Source organism: Cupressus sempervirens, chromosome 6 (assembly GCF_028749045.1).
Source record: "Cupressus sempervirens isolate cs-2001-9-10 chromosome 6, ASM2874904v1, whole genome shotgun sequence".
NCBI lineage: Eukaryota > Viridiplantae > Streptophyta > Pinopsida > Cupressales > Cupressaceae > Cupressus > Cupressus sempervirens.
This window is the reverse complement of record NC_143123.1, coordinates 96,284,968-96,304,809: the sequence shown is the minus strand read 5'-3', so window position 1 is coordinate 96,304,809 and position 19,842 is coordinate 96,284,968. Positions and strand designations below refer to the sequence as shown.

Below are 19,842 nucleotides of genomic sequence, written 5' to 3'. Positions count from 1 at the left end.
ATTCTTATTTATTTATACCTCAAGTTCTCTTAAATCTCACACTGTATGAAAACTTCTCATTATTTTAACTCTCAATTGTCCATCTCTAATAGCAAAACTAATTTCCTAGTCTCAATATATATGTTATGATATCTCCTACTTTCTTATTTAATCTCTGCAATATTGTTCTATGATTCTCTGCCCGTAAATATTGTTCTACAGATTTGCAAACTCTTTTTCTTGTGTATTGTGATGGTTGGTCTGTTAGTCAATGTCGTTTGATGGGTATTGCCTGCGACTGTATATGTCTTTCTTTTCTTTTTGTTCATGCTACCAGGATTTGTCAGATTATATTATTTATTATCTTTCTATCATATTGTTCTTTGTTTGATCTCTATTGACTTGTTCTTCCCTTCGATGCCTATCATCTTGACTCCTCATTCACTATTGGTGTCTTGGTGTATCTTATCTGAATCCTTTACTTCCATCTGACATATAGTACTGATTAAATTATTTCTCCCCTAGGATCTTCTATGTATGAACATCAATGTCCTCCTCCAATACAGGTAGTCAATTCTATATTTCATTGTTCGATAATCTGCTTCCCTCTATTATTTCTCAATAGTTGTGAGTCTTATTCTCCTAACCAATCATGACTTCACGTCTGCTTCCAACGGTTATTAACAATCACTTGGTTATTGGTATCTTCAAACACAAAGGCTAAATGATGGATAAAGTCTTCATACATTTCTCCATAGTCCTTGGTGCTGCCGTAACTAGCATTTAACGTCGATGACTCCGGTGATAGCTATTACTTACCAATGGCTCCATCCCTACTATTTCTCTTGTTTATTTTCCAACTTTGATATTGTTCTCTCTTGAGAAATCAGCATTTGCTCATTCTGATGCATATCTCTTCTATCATTGATATATAACCCCTCCATCTATAAGTTTTTATCCTTGGCCATGTGCAGATCATTAGTCGTTGGTTTGGCTTGGTATTTTTCACACTCGTTGTTCTGGTTACGTCCGCTTCAGAGGTAGTTGTGTTGTTATTTATGCACGGATTTATCTGCAGTATGCAAGTTCCGTATACAAGTAAAATGCCTCTTCATATCTCGGTGGTGTTTTTTTTAAGATAGGTTTCCATCCTTGTTATAGACATGGGCCTGCACTTGTTTGTGTCCCTTCATCAATGGGATAAGACTCTTGATTGTTATATTATATACTAATAATTAGTTATATTAATTTGAGTATCTATCAAATGTAATAATATTATTCAATTTATCTATTATGTTTATTTCATGTCATATATATATATATATAGAGAGAGAGAGAGACAGAGAGAGAGATAAGTATCTTATAGTTATCATAGTCTCTTACTAATAACTTTGTTATATTATAATTATTGTCTCTTACGATTTTGAAGTGTTTATATATTTTTATTCTGACTATTATAATCAAATTCCACTATTAGGGGGGATATTACAATTTTCACAAAATGATAAAATTTCGCCTAACTAGTAATTTTTAAAAAAAATAAAAAGCTTGTTAAGAAACTATGTTGAAGTTCACCCTAATTTAGAAATTCAAATAAGTTAATAACAAATAATAACAATGCATTCAAACATTTAGAAACAACAATGCATTCGAAGTTCAAACAATGAAAAAGAAAATACTTTCAACAAGAAATAATGAAAAAAGAAATTAGAAACATTAATCAACAATGGATTCAACATATGTTTAGAAATAAAAAAGAAAATCAGAAAATAAAACAAAAAAAATTCTAAAACCCTACCTTGTGCTTGATGAATCTTCTTCCTCTTGATCTTCTTGCTCCTCTTAATCTTCCAATCACTATTTCTATTGCTTTTCTCTCAATTGTAACAAAGATATGAAAGCCAAATGTGAGATACAAATGGAGTTTATGGGGCATATGAAGGCTTAAAGGGCACAATATAGGATGAAATTCAACGAATCCTATGACTTAGGTTTTCAGTGAGGTAGGAACAATACCTCAAGTCAAACCAAGGTCATTAGATCAAATCCAACGTCTATCTAATAGTACAATTTGAAACATGAATGGTTTGGGAATCTAAAAGGACTACACTGAAAGCATCCTCTAGGGAAAAATTTAATACCCATTTCTGGAATGGATATTTTTCCCAAGTGTTCTCCCAATTGATCATTTTCTATGGAAAGCACCATTGTCCATAGTGGAAAACAATCATATTGGATGTCCCCTTCACACAATCCCCCTTCCAATAAGAAAAGAAAGAAAATTATGAAACAAACTAAACCTCCAAATAATTTTCTTTCAAAATGAGTAGACTCTATCTCACAAGGAAAAGGCATAATTGTTACCTTTACAAGACAATATTATCTAATGATTCCATTTCTCATATGGTTAGCTCTCATGTTCCTTGGATTAAAATTTGCTTAAGTATACCCAATATACCAAATTCTACCAAAGCCATTGGAGCCATGCCATAGTTGTCCATCTAGTGTAATATCATTTAGCATTTCGTATGAATTGTTAGTCATTGTGATTGTTCCACTAATTTCAAGTTAACCTACATACAACATTGGATAAAAAGGGTCATAGACACAAAAGGTGTAATCATTAACAATAAGCCATGGGGCAATTGCCTGGTGATATGACAAGGTAACCTCATCAAGCCAGCTGCCTATAAGGCACTAATTGAAGTGGCCAGCGAGAAAACTCACATATCGGGACATCCTTAATTTGGTCTCTATTACAATTGGAAAATTCTCTTAATATGTCACACACAAAACAGCTTATGTTCTTATTTGAGAAAAACCTAAGCAAACATAGTTGCATATAAAGTAAATTAGTAAATTACCAATACTTATGGGAAAGTAAGTGCACAGTCAAGCCTAAAGCCACCTTCATTTTGCAATTAAAAATGATGTCTTCAAAATGAAACAAGGACCTTAGCCACTAAAGAAGTGTATGGTCAACCAAATGCTATTTTACAAAAAAAAAAGATTGTTCTTTTTGTCAATTATATATAAGAGGAAAAAGAAAGAAGTTGAATCACAAAGAGTAATGAACACTACATATCTTCTCAGCAACAACTATATTCAACACACCATCCCTAAGAAATAATTTCACTTGTTCACTCATCTTCAAGGAATAATTGCACATATAATACAATAATTCTATTAAAACATTATATAGTAAAGTAACAAGTTAAACTGACCCATTTCATCAACATAGTACGCCCATTGGACAATAGATAGAATATCTAACCTGGTCATCAGCATGGTGAGCAACAAGGAGCACACCTATATGATAATTCATGCATTTATCTTTTAGGATCTTATACCTAAAATGAGAAGAAAAAAATGATGGTTAGCCTCTCAACAAAAGGATTTACACAATAATTTTAGCTAGAAAACATGGAAAAGCATGCACGGCTATGAGAATTCTACTTATCATTCTCTACAAGTTCAATAACACTTCATTGAATAGTCTAGAATTCAGACATAAACAACAATAACCAGCACAAGACTTTTTAATTGAACCTAGAACACAACACAAATTTCATATGTGTGTGTGTGCGTGTACATGAATACATATATGTATATATATACATACACACACACACACACACACACACACACACACACATATATATGTATGTATGTATGTAAATATATATATAAATTTTGGTGACTCCCAAAACATTATGAAAAAGCATAACTACGAATCTAGAAAATGCATATTAGGCATATTTTTCTTTTGTTTAAAATCTAAGTTGCCAATCTTGGTTCTGATTCAGGGTTAGGTTCAAGTTGAAGTTTTTGGTTACATATATAGATATTTTCAAATATAAATATATATATATAGTATATACACACTAAGATACCGGATTCCTCCAAAACCCCAAATCCTAGTTTCGACGTGATCTGGTCTAGAATCCTCCCAAATTTCAATAGGGTTCCGAAATGGATTCCGGATTCCTTGTGAACTCCTTAGTGAGGAATCCACAAAAAAATTGTATTTCAGCATCAAATTCCATGTCAAAATCTAGGAGGATCCACAGGAATCTATGAGTCTGAGCATCCAAAAAGAGGCTCCACTTTTCTTTTCTTTTTATTTTCTTAGATTAATGTGAAACTAAACCCTAATATGACCCTTTTAAACCCTAACTCGACCAATAAATTCATCTCTCTAGCATTTTCACAATTTTGATTTTGTTCTACAACTGTAATCTAGTATTTTCCTTCGAAAGTTTCTTGTTCTAGAGGACTGAGATCGACATCATAGACTTACGAATCATTGGGGAAGGCAAGCAAAGTGGGCAAAGCTAAGTGAATCTTCATTTTCTTCAAGTTCTTAATGAAATTTTCAACATTTTTCAAGATAATTAAAATAAAATCATGTTTAAAAAAGGTTTTTTAAAGTTATTTTAAATATTAATGCATTATAATGTTCATGTTTTTTCAAAAAAAATTGCAATAATGTGTTGTGTTTTCCTTTCCATTTCAAGTTTATTATTCAAAGTTAGACAAAATGACTAGAAGTGAAAGTGGAAGCTCTAGTTCAGTGCTAGGGTAAACCTATTTATAATTGATGTCACCATTTTGGCATTACACAACAATGCTTAAGGCAGTATCTGGTGGTGGGGATTATATTTGGCAGTGTAACCATGGCATTGTAGAGTATTCCAACTCATACTATCAACTAAAGCCTCACTTCATTCTTAACACTAGAAAAGGAATGAAAATTGGTAAGGGAAAAGATGGGAATAGGCTGCCAACTTATTTAATCTTGCAATATGCTAGAGAAAAAGATGAAGCTAAAAGGAGAAGCAACATCCTTGCCCAGACACTTATAAAATCTCTTGGCCCACATCCTTCCATGCTAACCCCACCACCTTCTAAACTAGAAATTGTTCGGCAATATAGAGGCACATTAAATGTGGCCTTCAAAAATGAATGAAAGATCTTTGGGATGAAAATATTGGTCGTTGCTTAGCGAATGGGCTTCCACTCAACCTTGTTAGATCACTTTTTTGGCAGGATATGATGAGTACCCTTTGCAAGGGACCTACTGACTATGTTAGTCTTGGGTATGAAAGGTACAAACCACCTTGTTGTTGACTGAGAAAACCTTGGTAGAGATACAATGAAAGTGATCAAGGATACATGGGTGGAAACAAGAGTGTCCATTTCTGATGGATGGAAAGATTGCAAGAATAGGCCTGAAGCACTACCACCTAAAGGGGCAATGTTCTTGAAGGTGGTGGATTGTAAGGGGAAAATGAAATATGCAAGTTTCATTGCCAATATCCTCATGGAATCAATTGGGATGGTTAGGGCTACAAATATTGTCCAAGTCCTTACAAACAATCCTAAAAATCGTAGGGTTGTTGAGGCTATAGTAGAGGCCACATATAGTCATATTTTGGGTACACCATGTATAATCCTCTCACTCAATTTAATCATGCAAAAGATTGGCACTCAAATTGAATGAGTCGATAAAATTTGCATGGAGGTTGAGGAGATATAAATGTTTCTGACTAGTCATCACATGGCACAAGCCATATTCAAGACCTTCTCTTCATTGGAGTTGTTGAAGGTAATTTAAGTTTGTTTTTATATATTACTTTGTAGTTTTAAAATTTATTGATGAACTTGATATGATGTGTATGCATTAACTTTTATGCCATCATAGATTGCTGAAACACGATGCACATCACACACAATCATCTTAAGATAACTTGTGAAGGTCTAAGAGGCCTTGAGTGCTATGGTTGTCAACACTTTGTGGGGTGCATAGAGGTAATAAAACACAAAAAAACCCTAAAAAGTAAAAGCATTGACTCTTGATGATGAAGGGTATGAACATGTGGAATTTGTTTTTGAATTCACCAAGCCCATCACGAGCATGATTAGATTTGCTGAAAATTATAATAGCATGGACACCATGGTGGAGCACATAAAAGAAAATTGTAGGCAAGGATCATACAGATGCTTTTTCAAAAAGTGGAGAAAACTTATTGTTGACCATTGGAACAACATGACCAACCCCTTATATCTCTTAGTGTATGCTTTGTCACCAAAGGTTTTATAGCCAAGAGACGGTTTCACAACCAAACAAGGTGGCACCATGCAGAGATGCAGAGGTTGCTGCCAGTTACAAGGCTGCATTTTCAAAGATGTATCATGATAATGATGAAACTTGGAACATTGTTCTCACTGAGTTTACCCTATTTGCACCTACCAAATATCATGATGTTACTAGTCTTCATGTTCAATATAGGATGGATGTTGATGAAAGGTGGCATGCACATGATCAAGGCTTCATTTTCTTGCAGTCCTTACAATTAAACTTCTCTCTAAAGTATGTATCTTTTTTTTCTAAATCATTTTTCAAATTTGAAATTTTCATTTAATCAATGATGCTATCATATTGAAATTAAAAACTAAATGTAAATGTTGTTTGCTAACTCAACAAGTCGCACATTTTTCTTCAGCTAAGTAGGTTTGGACAATGTACTCCTATAATGTCCCCTTTTTCTGGGACATTATAATTTAGTGTTGCCGGCTCACTTTGCCTAGGTTTCGGGGGCGAGAAGGTTCTTTACAGGGTTCCATTAGAGATTTGACCTAAGCATTTCCAATTTCTGACCCATCAGAGCAATTTTGGGTAGCTTGTCCAGATGCTTACTATTTTTAGTAAGTAAACAGAGCTCAGTATTCTTGATATCCTAGTGTTAGTTTGGAAGCGTCTCGCCGAGAGCTTTCCAAAGAGCTATTGCACATGCTTATCCGAGTTCGTTTGGTCAGTTATTTTAATGCCCGACAATTATATGGTTTACTGGCTAAGTGACTTTTTAAGTTCATTTAACTTGTCACTGTATTTTAAAAAGGCATTATGTTCACTTAAGTGACTAAAGGACAAAAAGGTGCTTTATCCCACATTGCTTAAAAGAGCATGCATCACATTGGGAAAAGTGATAAAGGTACATCAAGCTCCACATGGGAAGTTATGAAGATTATAATATTCAAAACAAATATTAATTTGGGAGCTAGAAACAGTGGTTGGTTATTTCTTCTAGGACGCAAACCCTTGAAGAAGCATTTGAAGGTTGGACACAAACCTAGCCTTCTTACAAGTTTCATCTACATTGCCAATCTGACTGTCATTTCTATTTATAAGATTGGATTACTTGAATTGTTGCACGTTATTGTATTGCTGTTGTATAATACAGTTACGCATTTGTGGTTATTTGTGTTAATTCCTAGTTTATATATGTACTTTCTGAATATTGGTGAAATAAAACAAAGTTTTCTAAGTTTCCTTGTAATGCAAATCTGCAAGTTACAAGTCGGATTAAGGTTCTAGAATTTGTATCAAATATTGGTTTACTGTTCGGATTTAAATCTACAAATATATATCACAGTTTTTGATAAAATATCCGGAAAGGGATATTACAATGGTATCAGAGCCAAAGATCTTGCCAGCCTATGAGGTTCAATAATAGTCTGGGAAGCAAAGTGCTCGGAGATAGATCCAATGCAGAAGAAAATTCTCTGTAGCTCTACCATTGATGTTGTATCTCGGTTCCATCAACGTCTGGAAATAAAGTTTATGATACCAAGTCTCCCATGTTCAACAAACGAACAAGAAAGTCACCTTCAATAAACACGATAGCCTCCACTGATTGAAAATCACTCAATATTTTATTTTTTTATTTTTTTTAAAAGAGGAATTGACCTCCAGCTGTCAGGTTCCAATATTTGTCCGTAGCAGCAGAAGAATCCTACAGCAGCATAAAAAGTTTCCCCAGTCAGGGCAAGGAACAGCTACAGGTGGGTTGCGTAGACCAGTTTCACCTTAAGTAGGTCGGGAGCTATCCGTGGTTCAATCTTCCCAAATTCGGGCCAACTTGACACACGTGAAGGAGCTTGTTTCCAGACAACATGGGTCATGAAAGGTAGTAACTTCAATACTAGGCATTGAGACCGCCATACTGAGAGCAATTTCAAAGAAGGGTCGGCCATGTGATTGGAACGAGCAGACCATAAGCTTGGCACCCAACCAGTTACGGATTACATTCAAATAATAGGGTCGAAGGAAAACGCAGGAAGAACAGCATACAATGGTCATTTTGAGTGGAGGTTGAAGGATATTCCAAGGAGGTAAGAGACTTAGGATCTCTCTGCCGTAGCAATTGTTGTTGATTGTTTAAGGGCCTTAGTTCAAGCATGAGAACTAGTTACGAGTAGACAAGAGCAGTGGTCTGCGATTTTTAAGAGTCATGTCACTAAGAAGGAAACGAAGGTCATCACAGAACACATCCAAGTATATGTGGAATTACTCCAACTGAAGCTTCACAATAGTACAGATTTGGGTTATGCAGTGCCTCATTCTCTTCTTGAGGATTTCACACACCCTACCAGTGGCCATCATGTTGTAGATAATAACATGCTTAGGATTGCGGGTATGACTCCAATCAGACATCAGTAATACATTCTGGTGTTAACGTCTTCAAAGCAAGGGATATATTCGGGTCGGGTACTACTCTCACGTTACCATTGCATACAGCACTAGTAAAAGGATCGTTGTAGAGTGTATGGGGGTTGGTTTGAGAGGGAAGCATAGCTTGGGCATCGAATATTGAAGAAACCAGTAGACGCATTCAAACAGGCATACGAGTACGGGTCTGATATTATTTTCTTTCCCTCCATTAACTAGTTTCATTTCCAAACTGTGAGGTGTCGACCATTCTAAACTGGTGATGGTTATTTTGCTACACTTCTACCATTATAAAGAATGCTAAATGCACAGATCCAATATGTATAAAGTGGAGGTATATCTTGCATATTGATGTTGCTCAACAATTTCTAGTTTCAAATCATTATTTTGTGGTATTCATTGTTCCTAAACATATGTTGTTTGTCTAAGTATCATCCTGATAACTGCTTGATTAATTGTACCCTCATGAGTTGAACTCTGTGGTTAGATACAGTGGGCTTACTACTGTGTTAGTGGGTCCTGCAAGCCTTCTCGTTGTGTATGCCATTGGAGAAAGGAAACCATATAGTCATCTACTTCAGTTTGCTGCTTCATTAAGCCAACTTTACAGTGACGTCGTCTATTTTCTCATAGCATTTTCTGGACAATGACAATTTCTCTACCAATCGACATTATTATTCGGTATTAAATTTGCACCAAATCAATCTGTTGAGCACGTTCCCTAAAGTGTCTAAGCTGGCTAAATGATTTCTATTCCATATACATTTGATCACAATCATGAAGGGATACAATGGTAGCATCCATATTTTGTTGTCTATGAGCTTGCCAACTGAATGTTGAAATGTCGAGGGCCAAAGAATTAAAATTTTGATAACAGCCAAACAGGGATTAGTACAGTGGTTTCAACCAAGCAGGAGAGAGCAAATTTTCGTGTGTGTTAATATGAATCCAGATATGCATTCAGCATTGTAAGGGTGTGAGGTATGGAGGGATAGTCTTTGTCTTTCCAACATTTAAAGAGATACATATATTTTGTTTTGATTAACAGAGACAATTTAAACTAAGATTTGAATGAGGCTAATAAATATTCAATCAACATTGCGCTCAGAATAGTACAACTATGAAACATTACCAATTCATGAGATCATGGCAGTATTTGGGCATTTTCAGAAACTAAAATATCAGATTATTAGCTGAGAACATTGCAATGTTGGATGAATTGCATCAAACAATTGCAAACAAACTGTCAATCAAATTCCTATTACACAGGCAAGTAGTCTAGATAGGGAAAAATCTCGATAGATATTATGAAGCCTCAAGAGCAATTTGCCCAAAATTTCCAGTCCGATATGAGGACTGAAATAATGAGCATATATGATGAGTACAACAAATTCCCTCCACAGATTCAGAAAGAATTACTTTCGTGGAATATGTGAACTTTCAGCTAGAGCTGCAAAACAAGACAAAAATGATAAAAAACAAATACTATGATTTGGCTTGAGATCTCTTTGCAAAGGACAGTTACAGAAATTTGCATAAGGAAGACATTAATCAATTTGATAGTAGTATTGAAAAAGAAGAGCAACCTTTGTATGATAATATGCAAAATACTAATAATGGCACACATACGCTACTAGGTAACTAGGAGACAAAAGTATCTTATGGAGCTATCTACACTAGTCCTTTTGATGAGTATATTGATGGCCCAGGTAGAAGAGTTGACCAAATCGCCAACATTGGCAACTCTCTATCTTATTTAGATATGGAAAACACCAGCATCTTATTTGGGGACATGGAAATTAACTTGGATAAATTTTATGATGATACTAGGCTGGAAATTATGTCAAGTTTCAAGGAGGAGCAAATGGACTACAATGTTGGCAGGATAGATGATCTAGCACACGTTGAGTTAGAGGATATATCTTATTCCCCTAAGTGATGAAAAATCAAAAAATTCTATAAAAAACAGCCCACCTGTGTTTGAAGGAGATGGTCAAAAACCATTATCACTCCTTGACTTATTGGATATGCTTTTGGTCAAAGAGGACAAGATTGTCCAAGTGTTGACGAGGATGGATGATTCTTCCAATTTGATTGAGGATTTCATGCAAAAGATTGTGATAGAAGAGAGGCATGGGAATGCATGTGGTATCACAAGTCCTCTTTTACATACTATTTTTGAAACTTTGAAGATGATAAAATATGAGTACTTGCAACTATTAATGGATAGAGATCTAGCAATAAAATTTGGAAGGGACAAGGAGAGTGAGGTAGATGAGCTATGCCTTCAACTGAACTTAACACATTATTCCATCCACAAAGCTGAATATCAAACGAGTGAGGCAGCCACTTATGAAGAAGACAACCGAGGTCCAAGGGCACAAGAAATCACACAAATCGTTGAAGGAATTCATAAAGTGGGTAGATGTGAAGGAAAACAATGTGATTCAATCATGTGTTCCCCATTTGAGACTTTCTATGGTGAGAAAAATTCTATGGATCAACAAGTTGATAAGTCTGAAAATTCTGATTTTTATGACAACAGTTGTACATCTTCACATGAGCACATGGTTAGTGATACAACAAGTGAGGATAATTCAGAGATTTCAATTAATGGTGAACCATCCTCTTATGAAGACTTAGACATAAGCGAGAGTACTTATGGTGGGGTAGGAAGTTCAGATTTATCCTTCGCATGCACTGAGGAATTTTTCAGCTTAACCAGAGATTTATCATCCAGCTCTTACGAGATGGCCACGGCCTACTTGTTGATTGGTGATTTTTCTTGTTGGTATATTTCCACTATCAGTGATTTGTTTGTGTATGTTGGTAATATATTCGCTGATTCTATTTGGCCTTCCAGGGTCAACAAGTTATTTGTAGGCAAGTGGGGAGATCACACATTACCCTACGTTCCACATGAGGTGTCTACATTATTATTTATGTAGGGTATTGAAGACAGTGTTAGCACTCATGATGTTGATGATTCACCAACCACTCTTTCATTTACCCAGGATCATGTTGCTTGGGTAGTTGGGGATCCAGGTGTTATTAGTATCTTACATCTAGCAGATTATGTTGTATTGCTACACAGTCAAATGATTATGATCTGTGTGTTTCATCTTTCTGACATATTAGAGTTCCAGAGATTAGGATTACTCCTTTTTCACCAGAGTGATGGTGGTGGAGTCGAATTGGCCATGTTGGTTCCCAAAACCGCAGATTGGAATCCTACGAGCCTTGCCTGCTCGATGCTGGGATATCCAACTGGTTATGGCCAACTTGATGAGATTGATCAATGCGATATGAATCCCCTGCGCTTCTGGCTCTGCAAAACTGAGGCAGGTGTACCTGATCCTAGACAACAACCTTAAATCCAAGATGCTTAAAGTAGATCGATTAGAATGCGAATGCGACAAAAGTTTTCTTAATCGGCAAGAAATCTAGAAAACTTCAAATTTGAAAATTACGAATTAAGAATAATAAAAGAGTATATGAGAGTTTTTTAAATAAAAATGATTATTATAAATAGATTACAATAAATGAATATATTATTTCCTCAATGGAAAGAAATGAAACAGTTGCCAGCATATGGATTATGAATCAAGAGTGAAAGACCAGTGCTTAATTAAATGGGCAATCAAAGTCAATATTATAAGTTGAAACGTACAACTTTATAAAGTTTAATATATTTAATCTACAAACAATTTTGATAATTCAAACGCGGCGGATCAATTATATATACGCAATTTAAACTAGTCTAAAATGCACTTTAACTCCTGCGGAGACAAATTAGACATAAATACGAAAATAATTAAATATTACGCAATTTAAACTAGTCTAAAATGCACTTTAACTCCTGCGGAGACAAATTAGACATAAATACGAAAATAATTAAATATTACGCAATTTAAACTAGTCTAAAATGCACTTTAACTCCTGCGGAGACAAATTAGACATAAATATGAAAATAATTAAATATTTCACAATATTAATGTTTATCAAATTTAAAATGCAATAATAACCCAATCCACTTATCCGAATATTAAAATATTATAAAAATTAATAAAACAACATTTATAAAAGACACAACTTAATAATAATTTAAAACTCCAAAATTTAAAATAAATAACTATGCCAAAAATAAAATCGCAATAAAGACACTCCTTACAGATGATCTATTTATTGTGCTTCAATTCCGGAATCGTATATAAATTTGCTTGGCAATCCAAAATCCACAAGCTTACTTCAAAACTTCATTTATTTACCATTGAAAGAATATAATATATCAAGGTGCATCATAGTATATAATTTTTTTAGAATAAAATATGAATTGTCCGTGTCTCTCTTGGTTTTTTACATCTATATTTATATCCAATGAAAGGGTGTGTAACCCTTCTAAAACAACGCACCCTTTCCTAACAAAAAACTAGCAAATATATAATTTTATTCACCTAAATACAACTGCCGGTTTACTTATTAATTTTTATATTTCTTCATTGAACCCTTGTATCCTCTGTGTCCACCGTGGTTGCAAATAATCTCCTGCCTATTCACTCATACGCATCCACGCATTGATGCCCGCGGGTAACAATTCATCCACAACTCTGCACTTTAGTGATGCGAAAATCCGAGTTCGTGTTCAATCATTTCAACCTCATTCGCACATAGCCTCTTATCATTTTTTAATGCAAAATGATGGGAGAATTCCCACGTTTTTGGCAACTTCATTAAAAAAAATTGCAAATACCAGGAGCATGATTCCCAGGCATAACTAATGATGGGTGATGATTCCCACATCTAAACGTACACCTACCACAAGCATACAAAGCACCATAAATAAGTATACAAGTAATGATTTTAAGGGAAAAACTTACCAAAATGTCTTGTAGAAGCTGTTAACGCTGAGAAGAACAACTCCCATTCAAAGGATTGCATATATTATGACTTCTATATGCTATCAATATGCCAACCACCGTGTATTATCATTGTGAGATTTTGAAAACACATACTAGCGCTCTTCTCCGTGATGGCTTCTTGAATATTGTCGATTTCAACCTTAACCGTACTGAAGATAACTATTTCTAGGCAGTGATTCATATACAGATAAAGCATCTAGACATTATATCGATTCAGTTGTGGTTTCCTCTCTCTGCAAGTAAAAATATAGGAATCATAAAAATCTAGAATCTGCAGGTGCTATATCCATTATTAATTATCATTGTTGAAACCATGTATGGGTGCCTAAGTCCTGTTTTCTTTCCCACAAATTGTCTTGAAGCATAGACTACATCAGGAACAAAAACTGTAATGTCAGATAATTTAGTAGAATGCCCATCTCTTTCAAAAGTCTTTATTTGACAAGTAAACACATTATTATTGTGTTTCCTGAGTTCAACATCTGGCTTCAAGGATTGCAAAAGACTTGGGTTCTCACCAACCAGTCTGCTTTGTGGAATATTTTCAGTTGAATCTGGGACATTTGGACGCTATCCCTTGCCATGCCTCTTCAAAGTATTCTAGAGAAACTTGTTCAGTTCTTCTGCAATTTTTTCCTCAGAAGCAAGAACTTTACCCAACATCTGAGCACCATATCCAAATACACTATGGATACATAAGAAATTCCCTTTGCTCACTCTTCGGCCTAGATTGTTACCTTCCCGCAATGGATCAATAATATCAGGAGACTTTGGTGCCAATGTTATATTTTGATTATCATGGCTCTTGGGAGGAGCAGAGCACAAATCACTCCATGACTTAAGAAATTCTTCATTGAGCAACAACTCAGCTCTGTCTGTTTCAGGTGGCTCGGCAACAATAATAGGAAGAACCGAGATGGAAACAGGCCCTTGTAAGCTAACACAATAATTTTCCTAATCGAACTTGCTAAAATAATCCAAGAACCTGTACAAAACCTCCAATGGACCATGTAGTGATGCATGGAAATGATTGAAAATATACAAGACCAATGTCTCCAAACCATATGTAGATATAAGAGCATGGTGTGTCCCTAAGAGCCAGCTTTTGTAATGCTTTCGCTAGTATGATATTGTGCTTGAATAAATGGTCTTTTCTAATAAACCGATCAACCTTCTCAAGGAAGCAAAGGGTAGACAACCTACCAAGCTGATTAAAGTAGATATCTACAACAATATTCTCAACAAGGCACTTGACAAGTTTAACCTCGGCCTTGATATAGTGAACTTCTCTCACCCTGAACTCAGCGGTCTTGCTACACTCTTCCCCCTCAAGGATAGTGCGCACATCACTTGCCCATTTATCTTCAAAATTTAAAAAACTGCTAAAAGTGGTTAAGTCAACATCTCTATCGAGAAGATAGGTTTTCAGTGGCACCGAACCAAATGGGAAGACTCAAATAAAGAGCTAAAATTCTTGAATTTTAAAGCTCCATCAGGCCGGATCTATCATTGACATTGGAACAAATATTACAAGAGTGGTACAATGATACAGTGGTACAGATATTACAGGAACTAGTCAGTGGTATCTCAAACAGTGCACGAGTCCTCACTTGGGATCCAGGTGAAGCATCCCTAGGTATTGCCTTTTATTAGGGAGCTAGATGGAGAGTTTGGTTGCTATCTTCTTGATGGAGGTACGCTCTTATACCACTTGATGAAGGGCCACACCACCCTTACCAACTCACAACCAAAAATGCAACAATATGGAGACAAAGAGATGACAAAATACTTCCCAAGTAATTTTATTATCCAATAGCAATTACAATAACATTTCTGCAAGATCTCTCAAGATCCAATCCAAACCCAAGCTAATCCAAATCCACACTCTGGTAGAAACCTCCAAGATCTCAACTTGTGCTCGCAAGCCACCAAGAAATCTCCTTGTTTCTAAACCGCAGCCACTAGCTCTTCTCCAACTTTATCCAAGATCCAAATATAAACTGCCTCGCATTCGGCACTCTGTCTACACACTCACAACTCCATCACAATCCTGTTGTAAACTACCTCACATTCGGCACTCTGTCCATAGACTCAAGAAAACTCACTCTTCACTTCCTCCTTCTCTTGCACACCTTGAAGCCTTCACACCTTCCAGCTTTCACACCTTGAAGTTTTTCCTTCCAAAGCTTTACCTTCCCAAGCTTCACCTTCCACAGCTTTCACACCTTGAAGCTTTCACCTTCCAAAGCTTCTACTTCTCGAGCTTCATACCTTGAAGCTTTTCCTTCCAAAGCTTTCACCTTCCCAAGGTTGACTAGAAATGCTCATATGCCTTGCTTAAATAGGCACTTACCACCCAATGCATGACTTATCCACAACCTTCTACAATATCCACAACTTTCTAGAATTCCTCCTAAATACAACTAAGCACCACCATGTAGCCCAATTACAATTCCTTTATGGATCACAACAAATATTAAATGCATGATTTAAGGAACTTTCCAAAAGCTTCTAAGATGCCACCTACACACTTCAATAAATGGAATGACAACCATTTTTTTTTTTTTTTCTATTACACCACCTATGCACCTCGAAAATAGAAATTCTTTTTTTTTTATTCTTCTTTTCTCCTTTTTCCCTTATTTTATTTTATTATTATTTTTCCTTCTATTTTCGTCACTTTCTCTCTCCTCCACAATTTTTTTTTTTTTTTTTTAAAATAATTTTCCCATGCAAGATGCTCTTACATCACTTCTTGGGGTGGATATGGGTATATTGTTGGGCTCCTACTTCACTCAATAGTAGAGACTCACAAGGTCACTAATGGAATGAGGCTTTCATCCTGAGGGTATTGGCACATAGGGCAGCGACACATGTCAATTGGTGTCCCTTAATGGTGAGACTTGGGATCGTGGCATTCAGTTATTTGGCACATTGATTCCTATTGTACTATTTCACCATTCTGAGTTTGGGAAGATGCATGCCGGGGTACATCAACTAAGTAGAACCTCATTCTCGAGGCGAGTATAGGATCCTGGATTTGATTTCTGCAGGTATGAGCGGATTGCTTGAGGGCAAGCAATCTTTGAGAAGGGAGGCTTTGTTATGTCTCCTTTTTCTAGGACATTATAATTTAGTGTTGCCAGCTCACTTCGCCTAGGTTTCAAGGGCGAGAAGGTTTTTTACAGGGTTCTGTTAGAGATTTGACCTTAACATTTCCAATTTCAGACCCATCAAAGCAATTTTGGGCAGGTTGTTCAGATGCTTACTATTTTTAGTAAGTAGAGCTCAGTATTCTTAATACCCCAGTGTTGGTTTGGAAGCATCTCGCCAAAAGCTTTCCAACGAGCTATTGCACGTGCTTATCCGAGTTCATTTGGTCAGTTATTTTAATACCCAACGATTATATGGTTTACTAGCGAAGTGACTTTTAAAGTCCATTTAACTTGTCATTGTATTTTAAAAAGGTACTATGTTCACTTAAGTGACTAAAGGACAAACAGGTGCTTTATCCCACATTGCTTAAAAGAGCGTGCATCACATTGGGAAAGTGATAAAGGTACATCAGGCTCCACATGTGAAGTTATAAAGATTATAATATTCAAAACAAATATTAATCTAAGACCTAGAAACAGTTGCTCGTTATTTCTTCTAGGACGCAAACCCTTGAAGAAGCATTTGAAGGTTGGACGCAAACCTAGCCTTCTTACAAGTTTCATCTACATTGCCAATCTGACTATCATTTCTTTTTATAAGATTGGATTACTTGAATTGTTGCACGTTATTGTATTGCTGTTGTATAATACAGTAACGCATTTCTGGTTATTTGTGTCAATTCCTGGTTGATTCCTGGTTGATATATGTACTTTCTGAATATTGGTGAAATAAAACAAAGTTTTTTGAGTTTCTTTGTATGCAAATCTGCGGGTTACAAGTCGGATTAAGGTTTTAGAATTTGTATCAAATATTGGTTTACTGTTCGGATTTAAATCTGCAAATATATATCACAGTTTTTGGTAAAATATTCGGAAAGGGATATTACACCTTCAACCACTCAATTAAGCACAACCGCTTAGGTTCCAAATAAGAAGATTTGGTCTTAAGTGCAAGTACTTAGGTTCTAATAAGAAGAAGATTTGGCATTTGTACACTGCAACCTTCATCTATTGTCATATAAGAAAAAGAACTACCATGAGGGCGTGACGAAGAATTGGGATCTAATTCTTGAGTGTTCTAATTAGGAGGCCACAGTTGGACAACTTGTCTAAGTCTCTCTAGATGATCAAGAGGCATTTGTTTCACATGACATGATGAGTGCCACTAGTTTTGGTTCAAATGAAGTTGAAGAGGAACCAAATATTGACCTTGATTCCAATAAAGATGATGAAGAATATGGAATTGGATATTAAGTTTACTATTTTAACTTTTAAATATAAACAATAGCTTGTGATTTACATTTTCAGCATGTAATGAAATTTTGAGACTATGTTGTGAGGTTTTCATACCATCGTACCAAAAATTTTGGGGACCCCCTTTTTCGAGCAAGCCTTGGCAATTTTCGCAAGTGTTGGGAATTTTTCGATTGCCTTAAAAAAACTTGGAGTTGTCCAAAGGTTTTTGAATTGGCAATTTTACACCTTGGACACCTTTGGGCCAAGAAGGGATTTGGTTTGTTTTCACCTGGTGCGAAACTAGATTTTCCGAAACATGTAATTTCATCCTTAGGCCTAACAGGTTTCAACAGCAACATTTTTTTCGATGGTTAAAATGATATCTAGCAAGATAAAATTGCAACTTTTGGACTTAGACAGATTTTGAAAATTTGATTTAATTGAACAAGCTTAAACATTTTCATAATGAATTTTAGATTTAATTGTTTTGTAAAATCTTGAAATTTTTCTGTTGAAACAATTTTTTATAATGAAATTGAATTTAGAGTTTGAATTTCGATTGCCAGGAAAAGGATTTATTTTGTTAAAAAAATTGAAATTGTATTGCAAAATCAGAATTGAATTAAATTGCAAAATCTCATTAACTTGGTTGAAATTTTGCCTAGAAGATTTTAGAAATGTTAGAGGAAATTAGTAATTTGGAATTGAAAATTGATTTTTGGCTTGCTAGATTCGATTTTAATGATATTTTAATTGTCAAAATATTGTTAAATGAAAATTTTAAAATCTCCTAGGCTTACCTTATTTCTATTTTGTAATTTTGGGTCGAATTGGAAATTAAAAGGGTCAATTTCGCTATGAGGCCTAGTTATTTTCATGTTTTATTTAAAACTGAGCCATTATGGGGGATCTAACTTAAGTTTTTGTTTCCCTCCAGGCAGGTCGGCCCACTCAAAAGGTCAACAGGAGGATATAAGTAAGGGGCTTCCCCCCTCTTATTTCCTCATTCCATTTCCGCTCCGCTTGCTTGGTGTTGAGCGATTTCTTCTGGCTAGGTGAATTTCTCCTTTGGCAGCAATTTTGGCTTGAGGATTTCCATTTTTGGGCAGCGAATTTCCTCCTAGAGTATCAGTGATTTCTGCCCTAAGGCAAATTCATGGGTGAAGATCTGATTTTAGGCAATATTGGACAATTTTTTGAGGTCCGATTTTCCTCCTAGGGTAATGATTTTTTTTCTTCAGATGGGGCGATTTTGTTTGGTGGAGATACAAGGTGCTTTGAGGTCTGATTTTTGCAAGTGTGAAGGAATTTAAAAGGACAAATTCTGAATTGGAGCAGACTTTTCTACCCTAGAGCAGCGATTTTCCTTCTAGTTGGGCAATTTTGGCAAGGAGGTCAAAATTTGATGAAATGAATAGATTTTTGCAAGTAATCCATTTGCTAGGGCATCACATTTTGGGAGGACTGAAAATTCTGAGATCAAATCTGAATTTGAAGAGGCCCAATCGTTGGGAGAAGGCAGAGTTATGGTAAGATTTTCGTTCATCTTTAGAGGTGAAGATTGGTTTTAAAGGCAAATTTTATTCCTTGTTCTTGCTTGGTTCGTTTCCCTTATCCTCTTCTTGCACTATTCATCCACCACTTCATCATCTCCATTGATAGGCTGAAGTTGGGAGATATAAGTGTAGATTTCATAATAGGATTTGGGGAGGCAGAAATTAGTTAGACCACCTTAGGATTGAAGTTGGAAGATATAAGTGTAGTCCATCCTAAGGTAACAAAGAGGCAGAAATAAGCGGTAGTCCCACCCCTAGGCTAGAAAGGCGATTATAAGTGTAGAGTAGGATTTGGAAAGGCGGATAAATGCTAGATTCCATCGATAGAAAGAAGTTAAGAGATTTATAAGTGTAGTCTATATCATTTAGAACAAAAGGGCAGAAATAAGTGTTCAAGATGGTGGATATTAGTACAAGCAAGAACCCAAAGGGAATGAACACCAAAAAAGACAAGATAGACATGATGCCTAAGAGCACCTTTTTCT

At 35.6% G+C, this 19,842-nt stretch overlaps 1 protein-coding gene across 4 annotated transcripts in view; it reads right to left on the bottom strand.

Annotated features, from left to right (window-relative positions):
• Positions 1 to 19,842, bottom strand: part of RSY3 (Adenine nucleotide alpha hydrolases-like superfamily protein) — a 246,350-nt gene that overhangs the window by 152,130 nt on the left and 74,378 nt on the right. For all 4 annotated transcript variants that reach the window (XM_089786909.1, XM_089786908.1, XM_089786910.1 and 1 more), the window contains one exon: positions 3,254 to 3,329. In XM_089786909.1, the coding sequence (XP_089643035.1) occupies positions 3,254 to 3,329 (76 nt within the window). The remainder of the gene's footprint in view (positions 1 to 3,253; positions 3,330 to 19,842) is intronic.